Source organism: Genypterus blacodes, unplaced genomic scaffold (genome assembly GCF_046128005.1).
Source record: "Genypterus blacodes isolate CSIRO-AG114 ecotype Tasmania unplaced genomic scaffold, CSIRO-AGI_Gbla_v1 ptg000007l_1, whole genome shotgun sequence".
In the NCBI taxonomy this organism is placed as follows: domain Eukaryota; kingdom Metazoa; phylum Chordata; class Actinopteri; order Ophidiiformes; family Ophidiidae; genus Genypterus; species Genypterus blacodes.
In genome coordinates, this window is record NW_027466821.1 from 2,857,368 (window position 1) to 2,882,800 (window position 25,433).

The 25,433-nt window shown below is 44.9% G+C and overlaps 2 protein-coding genes across 4 annotated transcripts; both read left to right on the forward strand.

Moving 5' to 3' along the window:
- Positions 1-1,287: 1,287 nt before the first annotated feature.
- On the forward strand, positions 1,288-6,817 carry LOC143002017 (sodium- and chloride-dependent GABA transporter 2-like). 2 transcript variants are annotated; one of them, XM_076151935.1, is made up of 14 exons: positions 1,288-1,405; positions 2,152-2,286; positions 2,424-2,564; positions 2,786-2,873; positions 2,961-3,093; positions 3,198-3,332; positions 3,955-4,058; positions 4,201-4,325; positions 4,417-4,529; positions 4,838-4,975; positions 5,661-5,763; positions 5,885-5,985; positions 6,090-6,260; positions 6,344-6,817. In XM_076151935.1, exons 1-14 carry the CDS (start codon positions 1,288-1,290, stop codon positions 6,491-6,493), a joined length of 1,755 nt encoding a protein of 584 aa, XP_076008050.1. In that variant the 3' UTR covers positions 6,494-6,817. The 2 variants fall into 2 exon arrangements, with proteins under 2 accessions (XP_076008050.1, XP_076008059.1); XM_076151944.1 differs by having other exon boundaries at positions 2,976-3,093.
- A 765-nt stretch (positions 6,818-7,582) lies between these two features.
- Positions 7,583-24,441, forward strand: usp15 (ubiquitin specific peptidase 15). Of its 2 annotated transcripts, XM_076151861.1 has the most exons (22): positions 7,583-7,691; positions 8,415-8,542; positions 8,818-8,948; positions 11,033-11,159; positions 11,851-11,996; positions 12,987-13,048; positions 13,452-13,541; positions 17,237-17,384; positions 17,527-17,700; positions 17,861-18,019; positions 18,119-18,343; positions 18,431-18,514; positions 18,817-18,911; positions 19,013-19,201; positions 19,337-19,482; positions 19,576-19,857; positions 19,970-20,040; positions 20,492-20,607; positions 20,693-20,842; positions 21,059-21,162; positions 21,331-21,419; positions 21,861-24,441. In XM_076151861.1, the coding sequence occupies exons 1-22, from the start codon at positions 7,603-7,605 to the stop codon at positions 22,203-22,205; spliced, it is 3,150 nt and encodes a 1,049-aa protein (XP_076007976.1). In that variant the 5' UTR covers positions 7,583-7,602; the 3' UTR covers positions 22,206-24,441. The 2 variants fall into 2 exon arrangements, with proteins under 2 accessions (XP_076007976.1, XP_076007984.1); XM_076151869.1 differs by lacking the exon at positions 13,452-13,541.
- Positions 24,442-25,433: the final 992 nt, after the last annotated feature.

Sequence of the window (25,433 nt, forward strand, 5' to 3'; positions counted from 1 at the left end):
GATCCACAGGCCAGATAGAGATACTGCTGAGTTTAATCAACAGTAGTACGGCTAATACTGTATGTACTATCAATAATTGTGATTGGAAATTCGTTTCACATCTTAATTCCAACATTCCAAACAACAAAAAATTCTTATTGGTGAAATGCAAAACCATAAGAACAGAGGGTCATCTATCTTTAGAAAAACATTCAATGTGAAACTCGCATTCATTAAGAACAGGGAAAGACAGAAGTCTTGAAGCAAATGGATGTATGAAATGCCAAATATTGTAATATGTTTTTGGAAAAATGACACGAGATTATGTTAAACATAAAAGGTGACGGAAAAGGCCAGAATGCAGAATGCGATGATGCAGCAATAGCAGTAATTCAGTAACCACAATACTGAGTTGTCAGTCCAGATGCAGCAGAGAACACCAAAAATGTACTTAATAATTTGAGTACTTAAGTTTGATTCTGAAAAATACATCCATGTCACAGTCCACAAGTCCCATGTCTCTGGTACCTTATTATAACTCAGGAGTCCTTGGTGGTCGATGCACTTTGCCCTGCAGGGGATGGAAGGACAGATTGACAGACAGAAAGTGGAGGCTGTCCCAAGTTTGGCATTACAAGCCCCCGCCCCTCCGTCCGGTCATGTTAAATACTAAAACCTCAGCATTTACGGATTAAACCTCCAGCCAGAGCCCTCAGACAGGAGTTGTACACAGAAGAGCAAGTGACGCCACAATGCATGGTAAGTTGTTTCTGTACTGCCTGCACTGTTCACACTTTGAGTACATTTTAAAATAATTTTCAGGGAAATTTGATGAACATTCAGTTGAAAAAGTCCATTTTCAATTCTTAACTAATATTTCTTCATTCATGCTCATTTAATAATCAATTGCACTTACTAAGAAAATGTAACAATGAAATCTACTAGAAGTAATCAATTTTAATTTATTTGAGTTGTTTATTAAAGCATTGTCTAGATGGGAAAAATAAGAAAATAAATATTTATATTGGGGAATGGTTGATTGAGCACACACGCTTCATTTCTTTGGCATCATTAACATTGGCATCCTCTGCTGTTCACCACAGTGCCTTGCTCAAAGACATCTGTTACCGTGGGCTGATCAGGATTCAACCAGCTTCTTCAACCTCCTGTCCTATTGCAATCTTCAACCAGTCCTCTTATTTTCTGTATTGTATATGTTCTGTCTGTTTTGTAGGAGATGTAGCCAAAGCGGGCCTCCCCAATGGCGCTGGCCGAACCATTGAGCCGCTGCCCCCCTCTGAGGACAAGATGGAGGAGAGGGGCCAGTGGAGCAACAAGATGGAGTTCATCTTGTCCGTCGCTGGCTCCATCATCGGCCTGGGGAATATGTGGCGCTTCCCTTACCTCTGCTACAAGAATGGAGGAGGTGAGCAGCAGATGAAGTTATGAAGATGATGATGATGATGAGTTTATTTCTATTGCCATTTTTATTGGATCAATATAATGAATGTACGCAACGGTATTCATTAAAAACATTCGCCACGTCATCAATATGAACCTTTGCATGTAGATGGGTATGACAGTTAATGCATGCAAAATCCAATTATTCTATTGATTCAAAGACTAAAATCAGACTCATAGGAGATCTGACAATACAGAACAAATCACATTCGTTAAAATACCTCAATATATCTCAACCCTGACCCCTAAATATTTTGCTTTGCCCCTCAATTCATTTTGGGACAGAGCTTTGTGTTGGTGCTTGTGTAGCTGCCAAATCGGACACCCCTCGGCCTCTCTACGGGGTGTCAGGGGTCAGGGGTCAGGGGTGAGCGGGGGTCAGACAGCTGTTGTTGCTCCTTGCTCACAGGCCTTCAGCAGCTGTCCCCGCAGAGAGGGCAGAAATCTGAGTCCATCAAACATCCTCAGGCCACATGAAAGGACGCCAACACAAAAACGGAAAGAGAATGAATGTGTCTCCTTTCTTCAAACAGGCAATAAAATGATCAATTTGTGAGCATGAAGAAAATGTCACTTTCACGATTGCCAGAGATCAAGCACTCAAACAGAGGGTCAATCATATTCTGACTCCAGCTGTGCTCATGTAGCATCTTAAACACGATTTGACTAACAGAAATAAAAAATCATAATCGAAATCCCTTCCTAAACCAGGTGCTTTCCTCATCCCCTACCTGATCTTTCTGATCACCTGCGGCGTCCCTGTGTTCTTCCTGGAGACGGCACTGGGTCAGTTCACGAGCCAGGGAGGCATCACCTGTTGGAGGAAAATCAGTCCCTTGTTTGAAGGTAATATAGAAAAAAAGGCCAGTGTGATCGGAAATTTTTTTCAACTATTTTTAGTTTGTGTCGTCTTCCACAAGGAACCCATGTAAATGTATTCAAAGAAAAAAGAGACATTCATGTGTAAAATGTCCTCTCTGCAGGTCTTGGCTACGGCACACAGGTGATTGTGACTCTGTTGAACTTCTATTACATCATCGTTCTGGCCTGGGGAATTTTCTATCTGTCTTTCTCTTTCTCGTGGGACCTTGCCTGGTCGTCCTGCAACAACACGTGGAACACAGGTAACAAGTGCACACCCAATGCTGTTTAGTCATTAACTATATTGGGACGTTTAGAACAAAATGTCTAACAAATTGCATGTCAAAACAAAATCCCAGACTAAGAGAAACAACACAAACCTTATATCCCTCTGAAGCACAGTGGTGAATTCTGTACATATCCTATACCTGTTCAGTGAGTGAAGTTCTGTGTTGCGCTAACTGACTGTTTTTTTCCCCCTCAGAAAACTGTTTGGAGTTTCAGAGGAGGAACACCTCACACGATGTTGTACACAACCCAAATGCCACCTCACCAGTCATGGAGTTCTGGGAGTGAGTAATCACACCACAAGCCTCTTCCAGATACTACATCACTGTTGTGAATTGATACCAAGTTTCCTCTCTGCCCCCTCTCAACAGGCGAAGAGCACTGAGGATTTCCCCGGGTATTGACACCATGGGCTCTCTGAACTGGGACCTGGCCCTGTGCCTGCTCATTGCTTGGGTCATGTGCTACTTCTGCATCTGGAAAGGGGTGAAATCCACAGGAAAGGTGGGTGGGCTGGGAATTATTTGAACTTAATTATCTGCACATCTCAGAGAGCCAGTAGATGTCTGGAGTCTGGGGTAACAACATTCATCTTTGTGTCCATACAGGTGGTGTACTTCACTGCCACCTTCCCCTATCTGATGCTGATTGTGCTGTTGATCAGAGGGATCACCCTGCCTGGCGCTGGGATAGGCATCCAGTTCTACCTTTATCCCGATCTGGGACGCCTGTCAGACCCACAGGTGCCATGATTTCCCAACTCTATTCTCTAATCTTCCCTGACGGTTCACAAATCTATCGTCACGTTACAAAATCCCCCAAATTCCCCCTCATGAGAAGATTTGGATGATCTGTGCCGCGTGGGTGAGGGCATGCCAGATGCAGGTATCCCGTGGTTCTCTGCTGTGTGGGGGGTCCAAGTTTCTGCTGGGTCCATCTGCACTCTGTGACAGAAAGAAGCAGGGACCTCAGGGTTCACATGCAGGGCCAGGAGACTGGTGGGACTGTAAACAAAGGCCTTTAACTGAACCAGGGCAACTAACAGTCAAACAGTCTAACAGTGAACAGTCAACTAACCAGACATCCAAAGACTGTAACTTAATTAATTTGGCTCATCCTATTCCCCACTACTATTGGCTTGTTTGTTAATCAGTCTCAGAAACAGAAGATCAATAACTTTTAAAGGTTTACTATTGCACCGCTGTGTTCAGTCAATGATTATGCATGGAAAATACCAAGCATGTGAGTTTTTGTGGCATGTTTTTGTATTTGCACCAACCCGTGTCCAGCTTTATATAACGTATGATTTAATTACTTCCAGTGCCTCGCTTGAGTGAGCCTTCAAATATGTCTCCTGTGTGTTAGGTGTGGATGGATGCTGGCACCCAGATCTTCTTCTCCTACGCCATCTGTTTAGGCTCGCTGACAGCTTTGGGTAGCTACAACAAATACAATAACAACTGTTACAGGTATGCAAACCATGGCAAATGTGAATGTCCATGATGTCACAATAGTTGATTTTGACAGGCAGAGACTCGATTCTCAGACAGATTCTCATATCTCACTGTCTGTCTCACACGTCCTCACCTTTTATCATGCCGTCTTTTGCAGAGACTGCTTGGCACTGTGTGGCCTGAACAGTGGGACCAGTTTTTTGGCCGGCTTTGCCATCTTCTCCATCCTGGGTTTCATGTCCTATGAGCAGAATGTCCCTATATCAGAAGTGGCAGAATCTGGTAATGATTTGCACAAGTTGCACATAGAAAGTAGCATTGGAAAAGGACAGAGAATGTAATTTATTTGCTTTTCTGATGTGTCTCTGTAAAGGTCCTGGCCTGGCATTCATAGCTTACCCTCGTGCTGTGTCCATGATGCCCTTCTCTCCTCTGTGGGCTTCCCTCTTCTTCATCATGATTGTTTTTCTGGGGTTGGACAGCCAGGTAGAAAATCTGTCACTGCTGACCTTTTCCGTGATTGAATAGCTTACTGAACAATTATTATAAAAGCTAAATGAACACTTGTTTTTGGCCTTATTGTGCTGCAGATGTTCGTAGTGGTGCAGCTTGGGGGCATAGGTTTTCATTAAGTTGGTCTGTGGGTGTTAAATGAGCCAGAAGTGCAGGGATTGCTTTTATTATAGCTGACTGTTATATTATATCTTTAGTTAGTGCTGCTATTAGAATGACTTTCAAAGCTTTTCCTGTGTTTACCTCCAATTTCTCTCTCCTTTCCGCCCTGCACTCCTCAGTTTGTGTGTGTAGAGAGTCTGGTGACGGCCATAGTTGACATGTACCCTGCTGTGTTCCGTCGCAAATACCGCAGGGAGCTCTTCCTGTTAGCTCTGGTGATCTTCTCTTTCTTCATGGGCCTCACTATGCTGATGGAGGTAGGGGTCACACACAGGGACCACACACACACTTATACACACAGCACACAGAAACTTGCGGGTAGGAGTTCAGGTTTTTAGAGGACAGTGATCTCAAATAAAAGCTGACGGCATTCCTTATTTGTAGCGTCCTTAAAATTTCTCTATTCACACACGCACACACGGACGCAGGATGCTTTGTTTTGCTGAAATGAACACTTACAGTTCACATGATTTCACCTCTGCACAGCTGGGAACATGAATGCTCTGCAGAGGTGTCAACAAGTCATCATTTTGTAAGTACAAGCAAAAGTACAAGTTTCAAGTAAGTCTGAAGTTTTGTAATGCAATCTCAAGTAAGGCCATTTAGAACCATGTACAATAGAAAACCACTAACTGGATAATCTGGTATATTTGAGTATTATTGTAATTATTGTTCATTTCAACATTTCAACATTGCCAGCAATCTATATAGGAGACAAAAATAGTTTGAGTCAGCACAGCCGAGGTGTAAAATTGAGTCAAAACTCCTGAAAACAGACACAAAATGCATTTTTTTGTGGTTGCATTCCTTTGAATGTATGGTGCAGAAACTGAACCTGACTAAAATTTTCTTTTCATTCTTCAGAGTCAAAAATACCTTTATCATTGCAGGGAAATTCCCATTGTCTAAATAGGACTGAATGCTTTGTATCTCTGTGTGTAGGGGGGCATGTACATCTTCCAGCTGTTCGATTACTATGCAGCCAGTGGCATGTGTCTTCTCTTCATGGCCATCTTTGAGAGTGTCTGCATTGCATGGGTCTATGGTAAGCCGTCCTATTTATGAACCTTTCAGATGTTGCAGTATCTGTCTTATTAATCATTCCTGTTCAACTCTGATTTGGAAAGCTTGGCATGCTAAGAAATGTTTTTACTGTGTTTTCACAGGTGCAGATCGCTTTTACGATAACATTGAGGACATGATTGGCTACCGCCCAGGACCTTACATCAAGTACTGTTGGTTGTTCCTCACCCCAGCCACGTGCATTGTGAGTATCAACAAACTAATTAAGTGTTCCGAGTGGCCTTCTCTCCTGTTCTCTTTTTTCCCGTTGTTTGTACGCCAATAACCGTCTTGTCTCGTTCGCTCCAGGGTACCTTTGCTTTCTCCCTCATCAAATACACTCCTCTGAAATACAACAATGAGTATGTGTACCCATGGTGGGGCTATGCTATTGGCTGGCTTCTCGCTCTCTCCTCCATGGTCTGCATCCCCCTTTGGATGATCTACAAGCTCAGCCTTACAGAGGGCACGCTCAGAGAGGTGAGTAACCTTGTGTGGCATCCACTTGGACTCAACAAAGATAGTTCAGTTTACAACCGGTTTCCTCTTTAATCTCTCTACAGCGCATCCAGATACTCATCACACCATCCGATGACTTGCCCAAAACCAAGCGGGAGCAGGAGAGGTTATTGGCCATCTTTGCTCTAGAGGCAGATTCCAACGTAGCCAAAAATGGCTACTTTCCTGTCTCAGAGAGAGACTCCAACTTATGAGACCCCAGTGCTAATTATTATAGAGGCACATTTTCAACATACATCTCAAAAGTATAATCTAAATTATGTAATTGTGTTTGGGAAAAACAGTCAAGTACATTGATGGTCATTTTAAAGGCTTATGTCGATCGGATAACAGATTGCATCTTGCAAATGTTAATGTGAGGACTGAGGAGTGATTTTTTGAACTCTTATTTATCACTGCCATTAAATGAAAGTATTTCATCTAATTCTATACCACTATAAAGCTTTTGAAGAATTTCTGTGGTGACATTTCACATTGCACCAATGTGAATTACTCTTCTTAGAGTATTGTTAAGTCTTTGACACCACTATTTGATGGCCACTAAGCCATATGTGTATATTTTTTACATATTGTTTTATTACCATCACTGACAATAGAAGTTTTCATTTTGGGTTCAGAGGAATTTAGATGACCATGTACAGTAGATGAATTAGAAATTGTGTAATTAAGATATGGAATTTCACTTAGTATGTGAAAATTATACTACTTTAGTGCTACAATAAGGAATAACATGGCATATAAACAATGTAGTTTCATGTTTTGTATCATAATATGACTGTACAAAGAAATGTGAATCTTGTAAGTATGCTTTGAAATAAACATGTTTTAAACATACTTTGCACTTGCACACATGTGTTTACCATACAGGGATGCTCAAAAGGAATTTAGCCTGATACTAATACTGTTTATTTTTGTATTTATTACAGAAATACAAAATTTTGCATCAGAGAAATCAGATGTTTATAGGACAGAAACTTCAGAGTGTAAGGGCTTGACAGTATATAAACACTCTGAGATGATGACATTGATGGTAAAAGTGCTATACTGTCTCTAGCTAAAAACTACTAAAGATTTTAAATTGTGTGTAATGTACACAGTGTCACAGATCTGACAGAGGCTGTGCAGCTAGAATGATGGGGCATTTTTGGACCATTTTTCTAGAAGACCGTAACCACTGGGTGTCACGCTTCTCCCTTACTGCCCAAGCGCTGCTGATTGGCTAAAACCCACTACGTCACGCTAAACGTACCCTCGGTGACGCCCCGCGCTTTCCCACCATGCAGCGGGTGATGTCTGAGGAAAGATGGCGGAAGGAGGAGCGGCTGATCTGGATACCCAGAGAGGAGAGGTCGCGGCACTGTTAAAAACACAGCTAAGAAAAGGAGACACCTGGTAAGGCTTGAGCTGAAACCTTTTCCAAGTTACCGCGGGGCCGTTGGCTCGTTCTACCGCGGCTGTCAACGCTCGGAAGGAGGGCAAAGCGGAGGTGACGGGCCGTGTTGACAGTTAGCTCCGAACTAGCTGTCAGCTTCATGTGTGTCAGCTTGGAAGGCTAACGACGGCTAAGCTAACGCTAGCTGAGAGACTATTACCGAAGAACGACATATCCCCTCAATATGGCATTCTATCGACTATACCCACTACCTAACAATTCATAACTCTGTTTTATATCGGCGACAAGTTCTCTGTAAGCTTGCGTTGCCTTTTAGATAGTAGACTGATAGAGAATAGTAGCAGTAAACCGAAAGCTTCCAAGTGATTTGCCAGTCAGTGGGTTCGTCCGTCGACTTCGGCAGGGCGGAGTCTGGGGGGGAAAAGGCACCTGTCAGAATCACAGAGCCAGCTGGCCAGGCATGCAGCAACCTGAACTCAACTCCGCGTCAACCGTGCTACCGTTACAACAATCAATCTGGGTACTGTAAGACACCCGCAGCCATATTAGTTCAATGTAATGATGGTGGGATAGCGTAGAGTCAAGCCCTCGTAGGATCAATCTGAGATTTGTTGCTTCCTAAAACTGCACTTGCACCTCTCAATTAACTGTCCCATCTTGTTTGACATAAGTCCAGAATGCTACCTAGGTTGTTAAATTGTTGCTGCTTGCATTCCCTGCAGGTACCTGGTGGACAGTCACTGGTTCAAACAGTGGAAGAAATATGTGGGATTTGACAGCTGGGATAAATATCAGATGGGTGATCAGAATGTCTACCCGGGGCCGGTTGATAATGCTGGTCTTCTCAGAGGTAAGATGGGTCAAAAGGGTCTATGCCTCTTTTGCCACCATTTCTAGTGTATATATTGTAAATACTGTGTGAAGCATCAGGAATCCCAGGTTAGTGTAGCCTTGCCATTCCAGAAGAAGACACAAAGAGAACAACATCAGTGTTGCTCACTTATTGTATAGTGCAGCCTTTTGGGGATAAACATAGAAAGCTCTACTGCATACCTTTTGTCTTTGTTTGTGAGACTGTCAGTCTGACTGAATAAGCTTTCTCTCCCTCTGTCTCCCTCCCTCTAGATGGGGACGTGCTGGCCATCAAGGAGCACCTCATTGATGAACTTGACTACATCCTGGTCCCCACAGAGGGCTGGAATAAGCTAGTCAGCTGGTATGCATTGTCAGACAACCAGGAGCCAATCGCACGCAAGGTAGGAGCTCTGTCATGACCGCAAACAACATGAATGGAGTTGGATTGTCTGAGATTGTTCTGCGCTGACAACAGTACATATAGCAGAGGTGGTTTTCTCTGATGCCGGAGCTGTTGTCACCAGCTATAGAGTGTTAATAGCTTGTGGTATTTGGAAGAGGACAAATCCAGGCTAATAGGAACTGCAGCACAGTTGTAACTTGAGTTTATGGGTCAGTGTTTCTCAACATAGAACCGTCGGCGACATAAGCAAATGATACAGAAGACCTACTTACGTTATTACATATATGATCTATTGAAATAAACATGTAGAGCACACGTACAGCACATCCAGTGGTGTTGCTTTTCATTGATTTTCTACAGTTTCATTCATGGTATGAGGCCCATTACCTTCCTACAGGGTTAGAGATAACATGTGCAACAGTACAATAAAGGCTTTTTGGTGGAGTGTATTAGCAGCTGATTGCTTTAGCGGAATTTTTAATGATGGTGCGGATATTGACAAATTCACAGGACTAAGCGTTCACAATCCCAGTTTCAAATCTCACTAGTCATCATGGCATTATGGCTATGAGCTAGCTTTCTTCTTCTACTCCTCTCTCTCTCTCTCTCTCTCTCTCTCTCTCTCTCTCTCTCTCTCTCTCTCTCTCTCTCTCTCTCTCTCTCTCTCTTTCTCTCTGTCACTCTCCCGTTATTTCTGCCCCCTTCCGTCGACCCTCCCATTTTGCCATGTATGTCGCGGGACGTATCGGGTGGCTGTAGGGTTTCTATTTTCAGGCGACGTCCTGGATGACTGAAAAGCTACATGGAGCGATCTGCGAGACACAACATGCAGGAGGTTCATTATCATTTTTTCCTCTTTATTTTTCCCCCAATGCCTCATCTCATTTCGTGGGATTGTATTCCTGGGCCACAGGGGGCAGCACAAGGATTTAGAAAGATTGTGGTCACGGCTGCTGGCGCGATTCGGCTTTTCGCACAGTCATCTTCGCGTTTGATGTCCAACACCGGCCGAGTGTTCCTGCTCGTCCTTGTTTTTTTTGGAGTGGAGGAATGCCAGCTGAGGTCATACTGATAGCAGTGTCAGAGGAAGAGAGAAAACCAAGGGGGCGTTGCGTAAATGATTCTCACTCAGGTCTACTTTGAGAAATTCTGTCAGGGTTTGGTGATGAGTTGTTTTTTGCTGTTCGCTCACAAACACATGGGTATTGTGCAAATGGGCACTATGGGCTCATGGGGGATCTGATGTCAGGAAGGAGAAGGGCAGGGGGGGGGCAGAATCTGAGCTTTGTGTGTGTGTGTGTGTGTGTGTGTGTGTGTGTGTGCGCGTGGCTGTTGGAAGTTCACAGGGACGTTGGTACTGTGTGTGTGTGTGTGTGTACATATACATACGTGTGCGTGTATTTGTGCTGGAGGGGCTCAGCAGTGAAATAAATAGGCTGGGACCCCTCAGCTGTTTCCACGAGCTGTTGCTAATTTAGGCGCCTCATGCCGACTCCGCTCCTATCAGGAGACTCAAACCAGTGCCAACCGGGGCAGCAAACTTTCCTCTGGTGTCAGAGTAGACATTAGCTGCTATGTCCCAACAGTCACCGGCCACTTCTTATTGTTTATGGTATCGACTACATTATAACAATACGCCAGTGTAGATTTTTATACCTGCCAAAGCGTGTGTTAGAATAGGTAAGCTTATTATGAGCTTATTACCGCGAAGAAACTATAGGATACTGTTATCAACTATAGCAACATAGCTTAGCTCGATAGCAGAGAGGTCGTTTTGGTATCAATTGCAAGTCAGGTCTTGCTTCTTGGTCTACCAGCTACACTATGTTCAAGTTCCAAGCTTTTCCGTTAATGCAATCAGTTGAATGTTTTCTTCATGTGATCAACATCAGTAATATGAAAAGGTGTATGACTCTGTATAAAGGTTAAAAGGGTTAATCAGATGGAATGCTTGTGTAATGTAATGTCATTCTGTGAATATGCTTGCTTACATGTACTTTAATTGTATTTGTTTAATTATGGCATATGGATTATTTTTGACAGTTCATAACATCATTGTTTTGTTTTTCCCCGCCCTCCAAGGTGGTTGAGCAAGGGATGTTTGTGAAGCACTGTAAGGTGGAGGTGTACCTGACGGAGCTGAAGCTCTGTGAAGACAGCAACATGGACAGCGTGGTCACCAGACGCTTCAGTAAAGCCGACACGATAGGTGGGTCAGGGTCTTCCATTTCATTTCAATTCCGTTTCTGTACTTGTACTTGTATCTGTAAAATGTCTTGTAACTTCATTAAGAAAAGGTAGGCTGGAGTCCCCTTGGAGTCACTTTTGTTGGGTTTTTGGTCAAATTATTCATCGTTGTACTTCGACTCAACTCATGCTGTCTCTAAATTAGTTTCATGAATGAACCTGACCTTACCTGACGTGACTCGACCCACAAGTTTTTTGTTTTCCCCCAAAAGGGAACCCATTCATTTTATTGTCCACCTAAACAGGATCTTGTAAATAACTCGGGTCATAACAAAAACTGTTCATCAACACTTAATATTTGTTTCCTACAAGAACTGCCAGGAACATGTTCCCTGAGGCACAGAGGATGTGTTCAGGCACACACATGCATACCTGAACACCCACGCTGAAAGTAATGATTACACGCGTGGAATATGTCATTGTTATGAAACTGGAAATGTGTACACACACATTTCAGAGTAGAGAGAAGGTTTTACTCTGCTTCACGTCAGTGTAATAATGCTTCATACTAATTGGAAACAATTTAGCTCCTGTAAGATAATCACTGTCGTTTGATTGAAGCAGTGTTAAGCAAATAACCGTTATGCTCCAGAAATATGCAGTGTGTGCATATTTCCTAAAATGTTCTTGTATTCCTTGATGTTGCTTTGCAGAAATGATAGAGAAGGAGATGAGGAAGCTGTTCAGCATCTCTGATGAGAGGGAGACCAGGCTGTGGAACAGGTACATGAGCAACACCTTCGAGCCTCTCAACAAACCTGACAGCACCATCCAAGATGCAGGCCTCTACCAAGGACAGGTCAGAATATCTCCGCCTTCATTTCACAGCAGCTACCTACACACTCATATTTACTTTTATGTATATGATATATTTGTGTTCTCTCAGTCTGTACTTAGAGGTCAGCACAAGGGAACTGATGAATGAAGCAACATTTTATGACTTTATAAATCATTTAACCAGCAGAGGTCACTGTTGGGTACCGGTGTGGCTGTTATTTATTCATACAAGCTGCCTGCTTTTCCGATTTCCTTCAAACAAACTGCTGTTACTGGTGGTAGAACCATGAGTCTAAACTGAGCCTCTGCTTCATCACATCAAGTTTTGTCATAATTACATAAACAGTCTTGATCTATGCTTAACCACCCTTATATGTGGAATTTGAACCAGCATGTAAAGTGCATCCACTTGGGACTCAACCAGATCCACACTTTGTCTCATAACAAGCTCTGATTAATTTGGACAACTGGCTACAATGGGCCAGGAGGATTAATGCTGGAGTGCTGTCCCATTCAACAGCAGCTGTTCCAAAGGTTTGTCAAGCCTTTTCAGCTTGTATTGAGCAAATCCTCACCTAAGTGCAACAGTGGATGAGATCCATCCAACTCCAAGCAGGATGTAGTCAAATCAAGCACTTAAGTGTCAGTTGTGACGGATTATTTGTTTTCCAATAGGTTCCTTAGAAATAAGTGAGTGCAAGTGTTGAGAGGTTCAACAACTCCACATCTTTCAACTCTACACCTGGCCTTTCCTGTTTTGTTGTCTTGACGTTATATTGTATCATATTTTGGGAACTTTGTCTTATCTCATCTGTGCTCAACAGCCATGACATCATCTCATTTATTCCCTTGGTCACCATCTCAGTTTTTGTCATCCGTCATCTATAAATTTAAATGTCTATGACAACATTCCTCAGTGCTCTATTTTCAAGTAGTTAAATTGAAAACACTTCTGGCGCTCAAAATGCAGAAAATGCAGGTGTCAACTTCAAATCTTTCTCCTCTGTTACAGGTTCTTGTAATAGAGCAGAAGAACGAGGACGGCTCGTGGCCCAGAGGCTGCACGGCACCCAAGTAAGTGAATCACATATCTCTAGAAGAAGTAAGTGATATTTTACGACAAGTTAGTTCCAAGCTTTCCTCTTACAGTTGTCCTGTATTTCTACCCCCAGTGCATTTAGTATAGTAGAGTAAAACTGATATCTTAATCTGGAAGCTATCTGAAACTCCGTCTTCCTCTTTGGAAATTGCAAAAGCTAATTGTTGAGTCACTACAGCACCTCATCATCTTCAAAGAGTGTTTCCCCTCTCTGACTTTGCTTCAGTCGAACTCGTTTGCTTGGCCTTATGTTGCTGCCACATCCCTCCACTCATTTTTACACATCTCACTTTTATTTAATTGCCCCTCACACAGCTTTCTGGAGAGCACCTTATTTTCTTCCTCTCTAACTCATGATCTATTCTTTATCTTTTGAAGGTCATCTGGTGCTTCCAATCTCTCTGCTTTGCCAAAGATCTCGCCTTCATCTCTCACAAACAATCATAACAGCAGCTTCAACAGCAGGAAGTAAGGCTGAGTAGTGGGTGAATGGCAGACTGAGGGGTGGGGCTGGGGCGCCGCCAGCCAGAGATAGAGCCCAGACCAGAGTTCACCACAGACCTTTGGGTCCTATCAGACGCACCACAGAGTCCAGAGTGATAGTTAGATAAAGACACTTTTATTATTATATAGTGATATATAATAATAACCCAAGTGACTGCATAATAAAGTCACTTTATTTCCCTACAGAAATAAAGGACACACCTGTCTTCACCTTCACACATTCCTAAATTCAGCATCAGCTTCCAGCATGGTTTTGTTTTTGGGCTGGTCTACCTCTGGCTGTTGGTGTGGGGCTTTATTCTTTCTCCTGATGATGCTGTTTCAGCTGAAAGAGCTGATCGCAGGGAGGGGGAGGGGCTTACGTGGGATTGATCCCTTTGGAATTTTCTCCAGTGACAGCAGTGCTCTCTATAAATGGCCTGTCAGAGCCTCTGGGTGCGTTAGTCAGCATTTAGCCATATTAGTTAATGATCTACAGCTTACTGATTGATTACACACACCAGGGCTGCACGACTGTTGCGCATGTGATGATTATGTCGCCGTAATTGAGGGTTAGGGTTAAGGTCAGAAATTTTTATTTCACCCTTACTGTATCTGCCCTCGCTTATTCTGCGTGCAATTACAGCTTTAAAGTTATAAATGTCTCCCACAGTATGGGGGGCAGACCTCCAAAGCAAATGCACACTTGGCACAGGATCATTGCACCTGCGTGTTGTGTCCCCACGCGGCAGGTGATGAGCCACATAATGCATCAATGTTTACATTTGGAGACCGGGGAGGTATTTCCCACTTTGGATTCTTTCCTTTTCTGCTGGTCTTAGAAAGTAGGACTAATGTTACTACTACGAGATTCTACCTGATCTCTCAGGACAGCTCAACAGCAAACATCTGTGATTGCGGTCTTCCTCGGTCCATTTCTGGGCCCCTAAATGGTCGTTGATTGTGCCCTGTTTGTGGCACACAAAAAGTTTCAGAGTCATTACAACATTGCCAACACATTTACTATATTAATCCTGTAAATAGAACATAAGGCTACATGTTTAAATATGTGGAACCGTGCAGCCCTGGCTCAGATTGTCTAAAGCCTTTTTAGTTCTTATGGTAGGAATCTTAAAAGTGACACCGTGGCCATGTTACTACTGAACTAGGTCACTGACATCGTTTTTCGTAAGTTGCAGCATTCTGTCGATGGAAGTCCTTTAAATGGACCATTATGGTTTGCACGTATCACAAACTTGTTTGCTACTACAGCAGTGAAACCCAGAGGCTCTGTGAGCGTTAAGCCAGAGTGCTGCTGGACTGTGGATGGAGCTTTCAACTGTGCTGTCCTGTAGATTTTACTCTCTCCTTTCCTCTTTTCTTCTTAATGTGTGTAGTTTGCTGCATGCAGGAGTGCGTATCTGTGATGTGTGTGTGTGTGTGTGTGTTAGTTATAGACAATCGGCAAAGCGTTTCCAAATACAGTTTGAATGTAGAAATAATTGCCAAAAGCTCGGCTAACCCTTGGGGAAATAGATCAATATTGACAGTCTAACCTCCATTAATTATGTGTCCAGTTAAAGAAAATCTCCCCAATTGTTATACAGTATAGTGCTGACTCGTGCGGATGATGTACAGTTGCAGCATAAAGCCGTAGGAGTTGCCCTTTGTTATTTCACAGCTCTGCCTTATATGGTTTGGTACCTTTTTTGTCTGAGCAGTGTTGAATTGTGCATTGCAGCGAACGGAATGAGTGACTTGGGGAAATTGGAGGTTCATTTCCCAGTAGCTCTTCTATCCTAGAGTCGCTGTACTGCCAGCGCCATCATTTCCTCTGAATTATGCATGGGGCCTCTCTCCCTCATTTGAGGCGATGCCACATGAACGTGCCACGTGAAGCTCGTTCTTTTCATGCTGTGGTTCCTGGACGGCTTAGTTTCAGCAGCGGCGTTCTGCAATAGCTTTTAGTGTCGGCGTCTCGCAAGGCAAGCGTCCCCTCTGTCGGGGACTCTTCTCTCTCCCTCTCTGTTTCTGTCTTTTTCTCGTGGTCACTCCCTCTTTACCTCATCCCTCATCCGAGCTCATTGCAATGCACATGTTCTGCAGTAAAAGTGACCTTCAGAATACATTTCATCTGCTCTTGGCTCCCTTCGCTGCCTGCACAGACACCGGCCACTGCAATAAAACCAAAGCTTTCTTTTAAGTCTTTGTTTATGTTACCCTTCCATAAAAAGGGGCTTGTAGAGGCAGGCACAGCACATTAAAGAGCCGGTGTGCAGAGTCAGAATGTAGCTTAGGGCCGGACAAGCAAGAGAATTTGTCTGATTTTGTGTCCTCATGTGTGGGATAGTATAATACGTGTACACAAGTGTAAGAAAAGCGTGGAAGATAATGCGTGAACAAGTGTGAATGTGTCAATGTGTGCGTATGTGAAGGAGAGAGAGAGCAGGGTAGAGTGACGGTGACACACAGTGATAGAAGCAAGTCAGGCCAATGAATACTGCAGCCTCAGCTGGATGCAGTAGATCAGCTGCTCCCTCCATCCCCATCTCATTTCTCTTCTGTCAGCCCCCCCCCCACCCCTTGTACTGTCCCCCCTCACCCCCCATTCGCTGCCTCTCTCAAACCCACCCCTCCTTCCCTCCCTCTCCCCCTTCCTCTCTCACTCTCGGTGCACCTCCAGCTCCGGTAGCTGTAGTCTTGAGCATCCTTGCTGCTGATGCTGATGCTGCTATAAATATCTGCTGGTAGCCGTAGAGCAGCAAAGAGAGCAGCAGGCAGGCCAGAGGGAGGAGCAGTGGACCGAGCGGGGACCAGAGGACAGGACAGGACACGGGGATGTGATCGGAGGCAGAGAGGATAGCAGGATGACAGGCAGTCTACCCCGAAAAAGAAGAAGGGGGGGAAAGAGAAGAAGGGGGATGCTTAGTGAGGTCTAAATAGACTAGAGGGGAGAGAGCGTGTGTGTTTGTGTGTGAGCACAGCTGGACTGGACTTGAGCTTTAAAGTCATATTTGGATCTTGACTTAGTTTGGACCAGATTCAAACTGTTACTGGAGCTGCACTGAGTTGAGCTGGGATACTACAGTGGCCCGTGGAGCCGGACTCTTCTTCTTGGCCACTAAGAGCGAGATCCTGCACACACGGGACCTGAACAGAACCCCACACAGGCTGCTGGTAATTTGGTTTTGTGCTGACATGCGGGCCGGCACGGGCCGGGGCGGGGCTGAGATGTCATGCTCCTGTGTTGCTGGTGGTGCCTGAGGCCTGAAGCGGTGGAGCTGGACAACAGGAGGGTGGACCGTGTGCTGAACTGCGAGGTCACTGCTTCCACCGCTATCACAACCGTCTCCATTGACCAGTGGGAGCCAGAAAATACCAATGCCACCTTGCAGCATTCCCAGAGGTGTTCTGATTGCTGCAGTTGGGGGGAGGGCTCGTTTTTCCTCTGGAAACAGCTTTGACTGCTGAATAGCATGAGAGTGGCTTGGATTGTAGTTTCTGATAGATGAATTGATCTTGGTCATAAAATACTAAAAAAGGACTTATAGGGTCGTAATGTTTGTCATTTGTCTTTGCTTAGTATGTTCACTACCTTTTCCTTGTTTTAAGTGGCAGACAGCATTTCAACCATACATAACCTGTTTGTTTGTGTTTGCATCTGTGTGTTTGTTACATAGTGTGAAGAATTCGAGCTATAGTTTGCCGTCCTACCACCCATACAGTAACAGCTATGACTACTCAGACCAGGGCAGGCAGAGTGAGCGCTCAGGCCTCTGTGGACTCTCCAACCTGGGCAACACCTGCTTCATGAACTCTGCTGTGCAGGTAACGTCACGCCTCAACACGGGACAGGCTTGGAAAGCGTTTTTATTATGTTAGAGTCTCAAAAAGATCATCTGGAGACAAGACAGATGTGGAAAAGTGCTGCTGCCTATATTTTCTCTCCTTTCTTTACGCCCCCCCTCAGTGTTTAAGCAATATCCCTCCACTGACGGAGTTCTTCCTCAAAGATAAGTACACAGACGAGCTGAACGAGGACAACCCGCTGGGCATGAAGGGAGAGATCGCCAGAGTCTACGCTGAGCTGATTAAGCAACTGTGGTCGGGCAAATTCAGCTACGTCACTCCGAGGCCTTTCAAGGTGACTGATGCTGTGTGCATACTGAAGTGAAAGGAAACGTTCACTTTTTAACCTAAACAGTGTATCGAGCTATTTGTCATCCTTAAAACCAGTTAGAAAGAATCAGTTGAATGTAGAGATGCAGCGCTCAAAGTATCAAGTGTTATTGTCCAACCTGCAGACCCAGGTGGGCCGCTTTGCCCCACAGTTCTCTGGCTACCAACAGCAGGACTCGCATGAGCTGCTGGCCTTCCTCCTGGACGGCCTTCACGAGGACCTGAACCGCATCAGGAAGAAGCCATACATCCAGCTCAAGGATGCTGACGGCAGACCTGATAAGGTAATAAAAGGGACCGGGAAGAAAATGTATTGAAGTTTTATTGTGGCTTGCTTTCATGACCCTGTAAATATCACTTTATTCTGCCCGTTTCTGTCCCAGGTGGTGGCAGAGGAGGCGTGGGAGAACCACATCAAGAGGAACGACTCAATCATTGTGGACATCTTCCACGGCCTTTTCAAGTCCACGCTGGTATGCCCCGTCTGCGCCAAGGTCTCTGTGACTTTTGACCCTTTTTGCTACTTGACCCTACCACTGCCCATGAAGAAGGAGCGCACACTGGAAGTCTACCTGGTCAGACTGGACCCTCTGGCTAAACACACACAGGTAAAGGCATAGTTCTGATAAGCTCTTGGACGCCGCAATTTCATCTTTCAGCAGTTAAAAGAGCTGTGTTTGTCTTTGTGTTTGCAGTACAAGCTGACCGTGCCAAAGGTGGGCTACATCTCCGACTTGTGCACCTCCCTCTCCAGCCTGTCTGGAGTGCCTGCTGAGAAGGTAAAACCATCAACGTCAGCTTTGCTCTGGTCTATAACTCCGCTCTCTTATTAGCTACGGCGCTGTATTGCTGACTTCTCCCCAGGGAGCACAGGGCCAAAATAGGCTATTCCCTTTCCTCACTTTCCTTGCCAACGCATCTTCAGCAGCCAGCAGCGAAATTGAATGTTGGATCCCTTCTCGTTATAATATTGGAAAAAAATGAGAAATGCAAAATGCCATAAGAAAATAACTGCTAGTTAGACAAAGACAATTTAGGAAAACCCATTTCTCACTATTTTATTTCAACACTGGTCCCTCAGATGATTGTAACAGACATCTACAACCACCGCTTCCACCGGATATTTGCCACAAACGAGAACCTCAGCAGCATCATGGAGAGAGACGATATCTATGTGTGAGTGAAATCACCCGACTGCTCCGCGTTTTTAATCACTTTATTCACAGTAAAGCATACAGTAAAGGCAGAGTAATACAGATCCAAACTTCTGTCCGCAGGTTTGAGGTGGCCGTGAACAGAGTGGAGGACACAGACCACGTAGTGATCCCCGTACACCTGCGAGAGAAGTACAAACAGACGGGCTACAACCACACCAGCACGCCACTTTTCGGACAGCCCTTCCTCATCGCTGTCCCCAGAACACTCAGTGAAGACAAACTCTACAACATGCTGCTCCTGCGTCTATGGTACGTTCTTTTCCCCATGGATTAGATCATTCCACGTGGGAGTTCACCAATAGCCGAGGGAGGGGTCTGTTTTGCTCAACTTGTTTTTAAATCAATCTAAGATAAATTTGCGTGAACATGTTTGTGCCTTTGCAGCCGGTATGTGCGATCATCTGTAGAGGAGGAGGAGGAGGAGGAGGAGGAAGAGGAGGAGGAGGAGGAGTGTGAAGAGATACAGCCAACCAAGCAACACACTGTCAACGGCAATGTCACCAATGGACTACTGGAGGAGGGGTCACCAAGTGAGCACACACAGATACTTCATTACTATAGGAGCCGTCGTTATTCACCATTAACAATAACAATTTACAACAAACTTCTCTGCCTTCTTTTAGGTGAGATGGAAACTGACGAGCAGGATGACGAGTCCAGTCAGGATCAAGAGCTGCCCTCGGAGAACGATAACAGCCAATCGGAAGACTCTGTGGGTGGGGACAACGAAGTGGAGAACGGCGTGGGCGGCCCGCAGAACTCCATCAAAGCCCAACAGACGGCCGGGCACAACCGAAAAAGACTATTCACATTCCAGTTCAACAACATGGGGAAGACAGACTTCTCCGTCATCAAGGAGGACACCAGGCAGATCCGCTTCGACGAGGGCCACCTCCGACTCAGCGGTAGGCACTAGAGTGAAGGAGGGAGTAGAGACAGATCGATAGATGAAGCCAAAATATAAATGGATAGCGAGTAAATGACAGAAATGTGATGGATTATGTATCTCCCTCACAGACCGCTCCTATCTCTCCTTGGACTGGGATCCTGAGATCAAGAAGAAGTACTTTGACGAGACTGTCGTGGAGGTAAGACGGCATCAGAATCGTAATCCTTTTTTTAAATTAGATACAGGATCAATGTGGCACAGCAGCCGGCTCATATTTCAGTGGGCATGCCCCCCAACCTAGACAAAGGACGGTGAATCATCAAGCGCCCGAGTTTTGTCGGTGTGACCCAGACACGAGCAGCATGGAGGCCCCGTGAAAAAAGCGGAATTAAAAAGGTCACAGGTTGATCCGGGCAGCAGCAGGCATGGAACCCCTGCCTCGCTCACTGCAAAAGAGAATGAATAAGCACATCTGCCAGTGAGCTAGAGTCTAAAAATATACACTGCTTTCCATACGTGAAGACATAACTCAGATAAGGCCGTGCGATATAGAGTGTGCGTGTGCCACCCATCTTCTATTTTGGGAGAATGACTTAATTGTCCAGTCGCTGGGTAACATAGCAGCTGTGTGCGTGTCTTGCTTTGAGCAGGACTTTGACAAGCATGAGAGTATGGAGTACAAGCCTCAGAAGAAGGCTTTCTTCAAGCTGAAGGACTGCATCGAGCTGTTCACCACCAAGGAGAAGCTGGGAGCAGAAGACCCATGGTGAGAATTTGAAACGCTCCCTACTCCCCGGTCCATTAGTCCAACGCCGCTGCCGGTGTGTGACCGTCTTGGATTTTGTTTGCAGGTATTGTCCGAACTGTAAGCAGCACCAACAAGCCACAAAGAAGCTGGACCTGTGGTCTCTGCCGCCGGTGTTGGTGGTCCACCTGAAACGCTTCTCGTACAGCCGCTACATGAGGGACAAACTGGACTCGCTGGTGGACTTTCCACTCAGGTACACAAACGCACACAAGTACCACTACATTTATACAAACACACATGCGGTCATGCAGCTTTAAGTGTTATGAGATGCTTAGATTAGGATTTTCTTCAATGAAATAAGTTTCATCAGGCAACACACCACAACAGTTCTCAACAATGACCACTGTTATTGAAAACTTAACCAGGCTCAATTTATTTTCTTATTAAACTCAACTTATCTTTCCTGCAGCGATCTAGACATGTCAGAGTTCTTAATCAACCCCAACGCTGGGCCATGTCGCTATGACCTCATCGCTGTGTCCAACCACTATGGCGGAATGGGTGGAGGCCACTGTAAGAGTACACACACACACACACACACACACACAAATTCATTTAAATGTCTTCTTTTCATTTAGCGTTTTCATTTTTCATCCCACTTGACTATTTGTAAAGATGTCTCATTAGCTCAGCATTTTTGCAGTCTAGTAATGTGGAATACGTTCATCTTGTGCCGCTCAGATACTGCCTATGCCAAGAACAAAGACGACAGCAAGTGGTACAACTTTGACGACAGCAGCGTGTCTCCTGCCAGTGAAGATCAAATAGTGGTGAGTTGCTATACTTCTAAAGTTACTTCTTCTTACATCTGAGACTGCTGTACTCTTTACAGGCATTATAGGAATTTTGTTGCTGCAGATAGTACATTTTTGTGTTACGCTCGACAATGAAATGAAAAAAACCTGGACACTCTGTTCCTGTTGGTCCGTCTTAACATTTTTGCCACACATAAACAACTTCATGCCAATGACACAAGCCAGAGAGCCCAGAGTCAAACTATCTGTGGTCTCTTCAAGATGCTCTGATGTTAAGGGGGGGAGAAACATTCCAAAAGCAATCTCATTGACCATACTGAACTATAACATGAAAGAATCATGGATATTTTATATTTCTCAACATTTATTGAGTGACAAGTTATTGAGTTGTGTTGAACCAGGAAAGTCTGCCCGGTAACAGTGCCTAAGCGGTAATGGCGTGAATGTCTTACTCAGTCCAAAGCAGGATACGTGCTCTTCTACCAGCGCCAAGACACCGTGAGAGGCACCGGCTACTTTTCTCTTGACCGCGATGAAGAGGAGGAGGAGGAGGAGGAAGAGGAGGGGGAGGATGGGGAGAACGGGGAGAACGAAGGCGAAGAGAGGCTGGAGAGAAAGGCAGCGGCCGCCGCCGCCGCCTCCTCCGCTCAGGGGGCTGCGGCAGCTCAGAGCGACGAGGAAGACCTGAACGAGAACAGGCGCAGGAAGAACGACAATGAGGCGGCGGCTGCAGCCGCGGAGGAGGAGGGGGAGGAAGAGGAGCAGGTAGCAAATCGAGACGTAACCATGAAAACCAACTGAGACGCAGGGGGAATCTGGGACATGAATAAATGGAGAGAGAAACTGGGATCTTTCCATGCAAAGCCATATGGACACACAGCATGGCGGCGGCGGGCGCCACCAGCCCCACCCAGCGGCGAGGAGCCGGCCGCTCGACAGGCAGAGCCACTGTGGGGCTGATGGCCGTTGGGCCAGGGAGCTGCCAGGGTACGCAACTCTTAAGTAATCAGGGCCCTCCTCTGTGGTTGGATCACTGTGTGCGTGTGTGTATATGTATGCGTCTGTAGTGTGTGCGAGAGTGTGTAACCACGTCCATTTGTGTTGTTTTTCCCTAAACAAATCGCTCTATTACGCCCGCTCACTGAGACGCGTCACTGAGCGACACCAGGGATTGATTGGGAGGATTGACGGTGGATTCATCAGCATCACTGTGATCCTTAGATTCCCCCCCATAGCTTTTTGTGTTTTTATATGATATTATTGAGAGCAGTGCATTGTTTTGCATATCCTTTTACAGTCATTATTCTTATTTTGTGAATATTTTAAACACTGAATTATATTTGGTTTTCACGACGCGCTGAGACCTTATTTAGAATTTATTGCACAATCACCAATCGTCCACCCTCCTTTTTTTTATGTACTATTGCCAGACATACTGCAATCGTTCTCCATCGACTTGGTCTCTTGAGGGTCTGCTGGCACTAAATGATGAAGGTTAGGATGCTGCTGCCTTTAGTAAGCTGACGTCTACAGTCCCGGTGCGTGCGGTCTTAAACAGTGTCCAACAGCCAAACTGTCCTCGCTTGGCGCAGCTGCTACTGCGATCTCGTGCTTTTACATTTGAACGGTCAGGCTTTGTCTCTGGCCTCCTCATTGTTCAGCTCACCGCACAGAACAACCAAACATAATGGATCTCAATTAGGAATAACCTGACGTTCAATTGTTCAAATCTGTTGAGAATTTCCCTTCAGACTGGTTAGATCCCTCAGCTCCCCCTCTTCAGCTCTTGTACGTCTGCAGTATTTAAAGCTTTACCTTTGGCTCTGCACTCTCATATCGGTGGCACTGTGAGATTAGGAACATCGGTGATCGTACCGACATCAGATGGATCATCTCTTGTTTGGATCACCTCGGCCTTAACTCTTAATCTCAGACCAGTCGCCTGTTCTTTGCACATAGCTTTCACGCCATCTGTCTGGCTTTCCCCTCCTCCCTTCCTCCACACACACCCACCCACCCACACACACACACACACACACACACACACGCAAAGGAATGTTCATATTTGTAACGCTCTACTTGCAGCAACTTCACCTTGAACTTTTTTTAAATCCACAAGAGGGCCAGAATGTATGCTGAATGGAATGACTATGGAACAGATGTGGATGATGCCTTTGGATTCTTAATAGTGGCAGAGTTTCTTTTTTAACGGCTCCCTTTCTTAGTTTGCTTGAATGTGATGGGAATGGGTTCTCTGCCTTTGACATTAGCTGTCTGAATTCATGGGTACTGCTGAGGGGGTTGGAGGCGGGGATGGATATCAAACTGAAACCTGGGGTGAGTCTGTCTGAAAACCTTTCAGCTTTTCGGGATCATGATGCAGTGAAAATAATTAGTGGCAGAATGTCGCAGGATATTCCTCCATCCATGTTCAAATCTATTCTCCATGGTGGAGTGTTTTCATTTTCTACCTGTTGTTTCCATTGTAAACAGCATTACTATGCCCATTGTTGCCTCAGAATACTAGATGTGTACTGTGCCATCTATGTGCATTAACTTCAATGGGCTTTAGGTTGCTTGAGCCCTGCCTCGCTTTTTGGGCGACTCACCCCATTCTGATCAAGTGAGATGTGATTGCTACTATAGGCCTATACGATACTGTACATAAGAGTTCACTCTGTGAGTGCACATTTGATAAAGTTTATTTATTTATATGTAAGCATTTAATAATAAACAATGTATTTAAAATCGTGGCAAGACGTAAAATGTTGGGGGGGATGTGGGTTAAGTCCACACACACACATACACACACGTTGCTCAGTCTTGCCTGTGCTCTTGTCGGGGAGGGAATTCGGGATATTTTTTAAAAAGGATGGCTCTGTTGTTTTGGGACTTTTTTGTAAAAATAACCCGGACATCCTTGCATGATGACATAATGAGGGTTTCCAGGTTTGGCTGCACTTGAGTTCACTTGGGTTTACATTTGAAATGTGCATGTGTATTTATACACAATCTTCAATAAAGTTGTGTAAAGCTGCCTGCGGCTCCTGTACTGCTTTCTTTCACTTAGTGCGTTTACATGCACACAGACTCCATTTTCTGTCTGTACTGTGATTGAAGCACAGTAATCTTTACATAGTGTAAAGGAAATAATAGGATTGTAATCATTTAGTTTATAGAATAGAATAGAATGCCTTTATCGTCATTGTACAAGCACAACAACAATATTAAAAGCGCTTCATCTATTACAGCTTTTGGTTAAGCACAAGTCTGTAATTCAGTGACAGTTGACCTCTGCATCACGTTATGGCTGCCTGACATTTCACAGGAATATAAGTGTGGGTTGCAGTTCACCTGTAGTTCTCAATGTGGCCAGCAGGAGGGAGTAGCCGCCGGCTCTTCTGCCCTCTTGTGGCTGCAAGGTTCCACACACACCACAGTTCCATCTCACTGACCAATAGGGAGGACAAGCCAACGCGAGCCAAAGATGATCTATAACCAACAAGATATATCACTGAGAACGAAAAACAGACACGTTAGTGCTCCGTATAAAGTAGGATAGGATAGCGATCTCTTTCATTCCAATATATGCGGAACATGAAAATGTTTCGTAACAGAGGAAAGCTTTAAGCGTTTACTGCGACTTTTTGCAAAAGCATCACAAATCTGCCGCTCCTCAGACAACGGCAGTCCTCCAGAGTTTAAGCTAACGTTGAACGCTCCCCGGCACCGCTACAAATCGACACACTGCGCCGTTTTCGTCCCTGGGGAAGCTCGAACAGAGTGGCACCTCTTTGTTTTCTCGTATCTCTGCTTTTGCCTGCACCCATCCCGACGTTCCCCGCGAATTTTATCCACGCCGCTCCGTTAAATCGTCTCATTTTCCACACCCACAGCTCAGAGACTAACTGCTTGCCGGCGTTTGCGGATAGAATGAGGACATAAAATGTCATTTCACCTAGATCCGGACTTGGAAGATCTTTTGTTTTTTTGCTCTTGAACCGCGTGGATTTAATGCGAGGACATCGT

What these genes read in the sequence shown, in the direction of transcription:
- LOC143002017 (XM_076151935.1), top strand. Translation starts at nt 1,288, where the DNA reads ATGGAGGAGAGGGGCCAGTGGAGCAACAAGATGGAGTTCATCTTGTCC. An exon ending in GCCTCACTATGCTGATGGAG is followed by an intron (nt 4,976 to 5,660) that starts GTAGGGGTCACA and finishes CTCTGTGTGTAG; the next exon opens with GGGGGCATGTACATCTTCCA. An exon ending in CAGAGGGCACGCTCAGAGAG is followed by an intron (nt 6,261 to 6,343) that starts GTGAGTAACCTT and finishes ATCTCTCTACAG; the next exon opens with CGCATCCAGATACTCATCAC.
- usp15 (XM_076151861.1), top strand. Translation starts at nt 7,603, where the DNA reads ATGGCGGAAGGAGGAGCGGCTGATCTGGATACCCAGAGAGGAGAGGTC. An exon ending in CTCTGGCTAAACACACACAG is followed by an intron (nt 18,344 to 18,430) that starts GTAAAGGCATAG and finishes TTGTGTTTGCAG; the next exon opens with TACAAGCTGACCGTGCCAAA. An exon ending in CCAGTGAAGATCAAATAGTG is followed by an intron (nt 21,420 to 21,860) that starts GTGAGTTGCTAT and finishes TGTCTTACTCAG; the next exon opens with TCCAAAGCAGGATACGTGCT.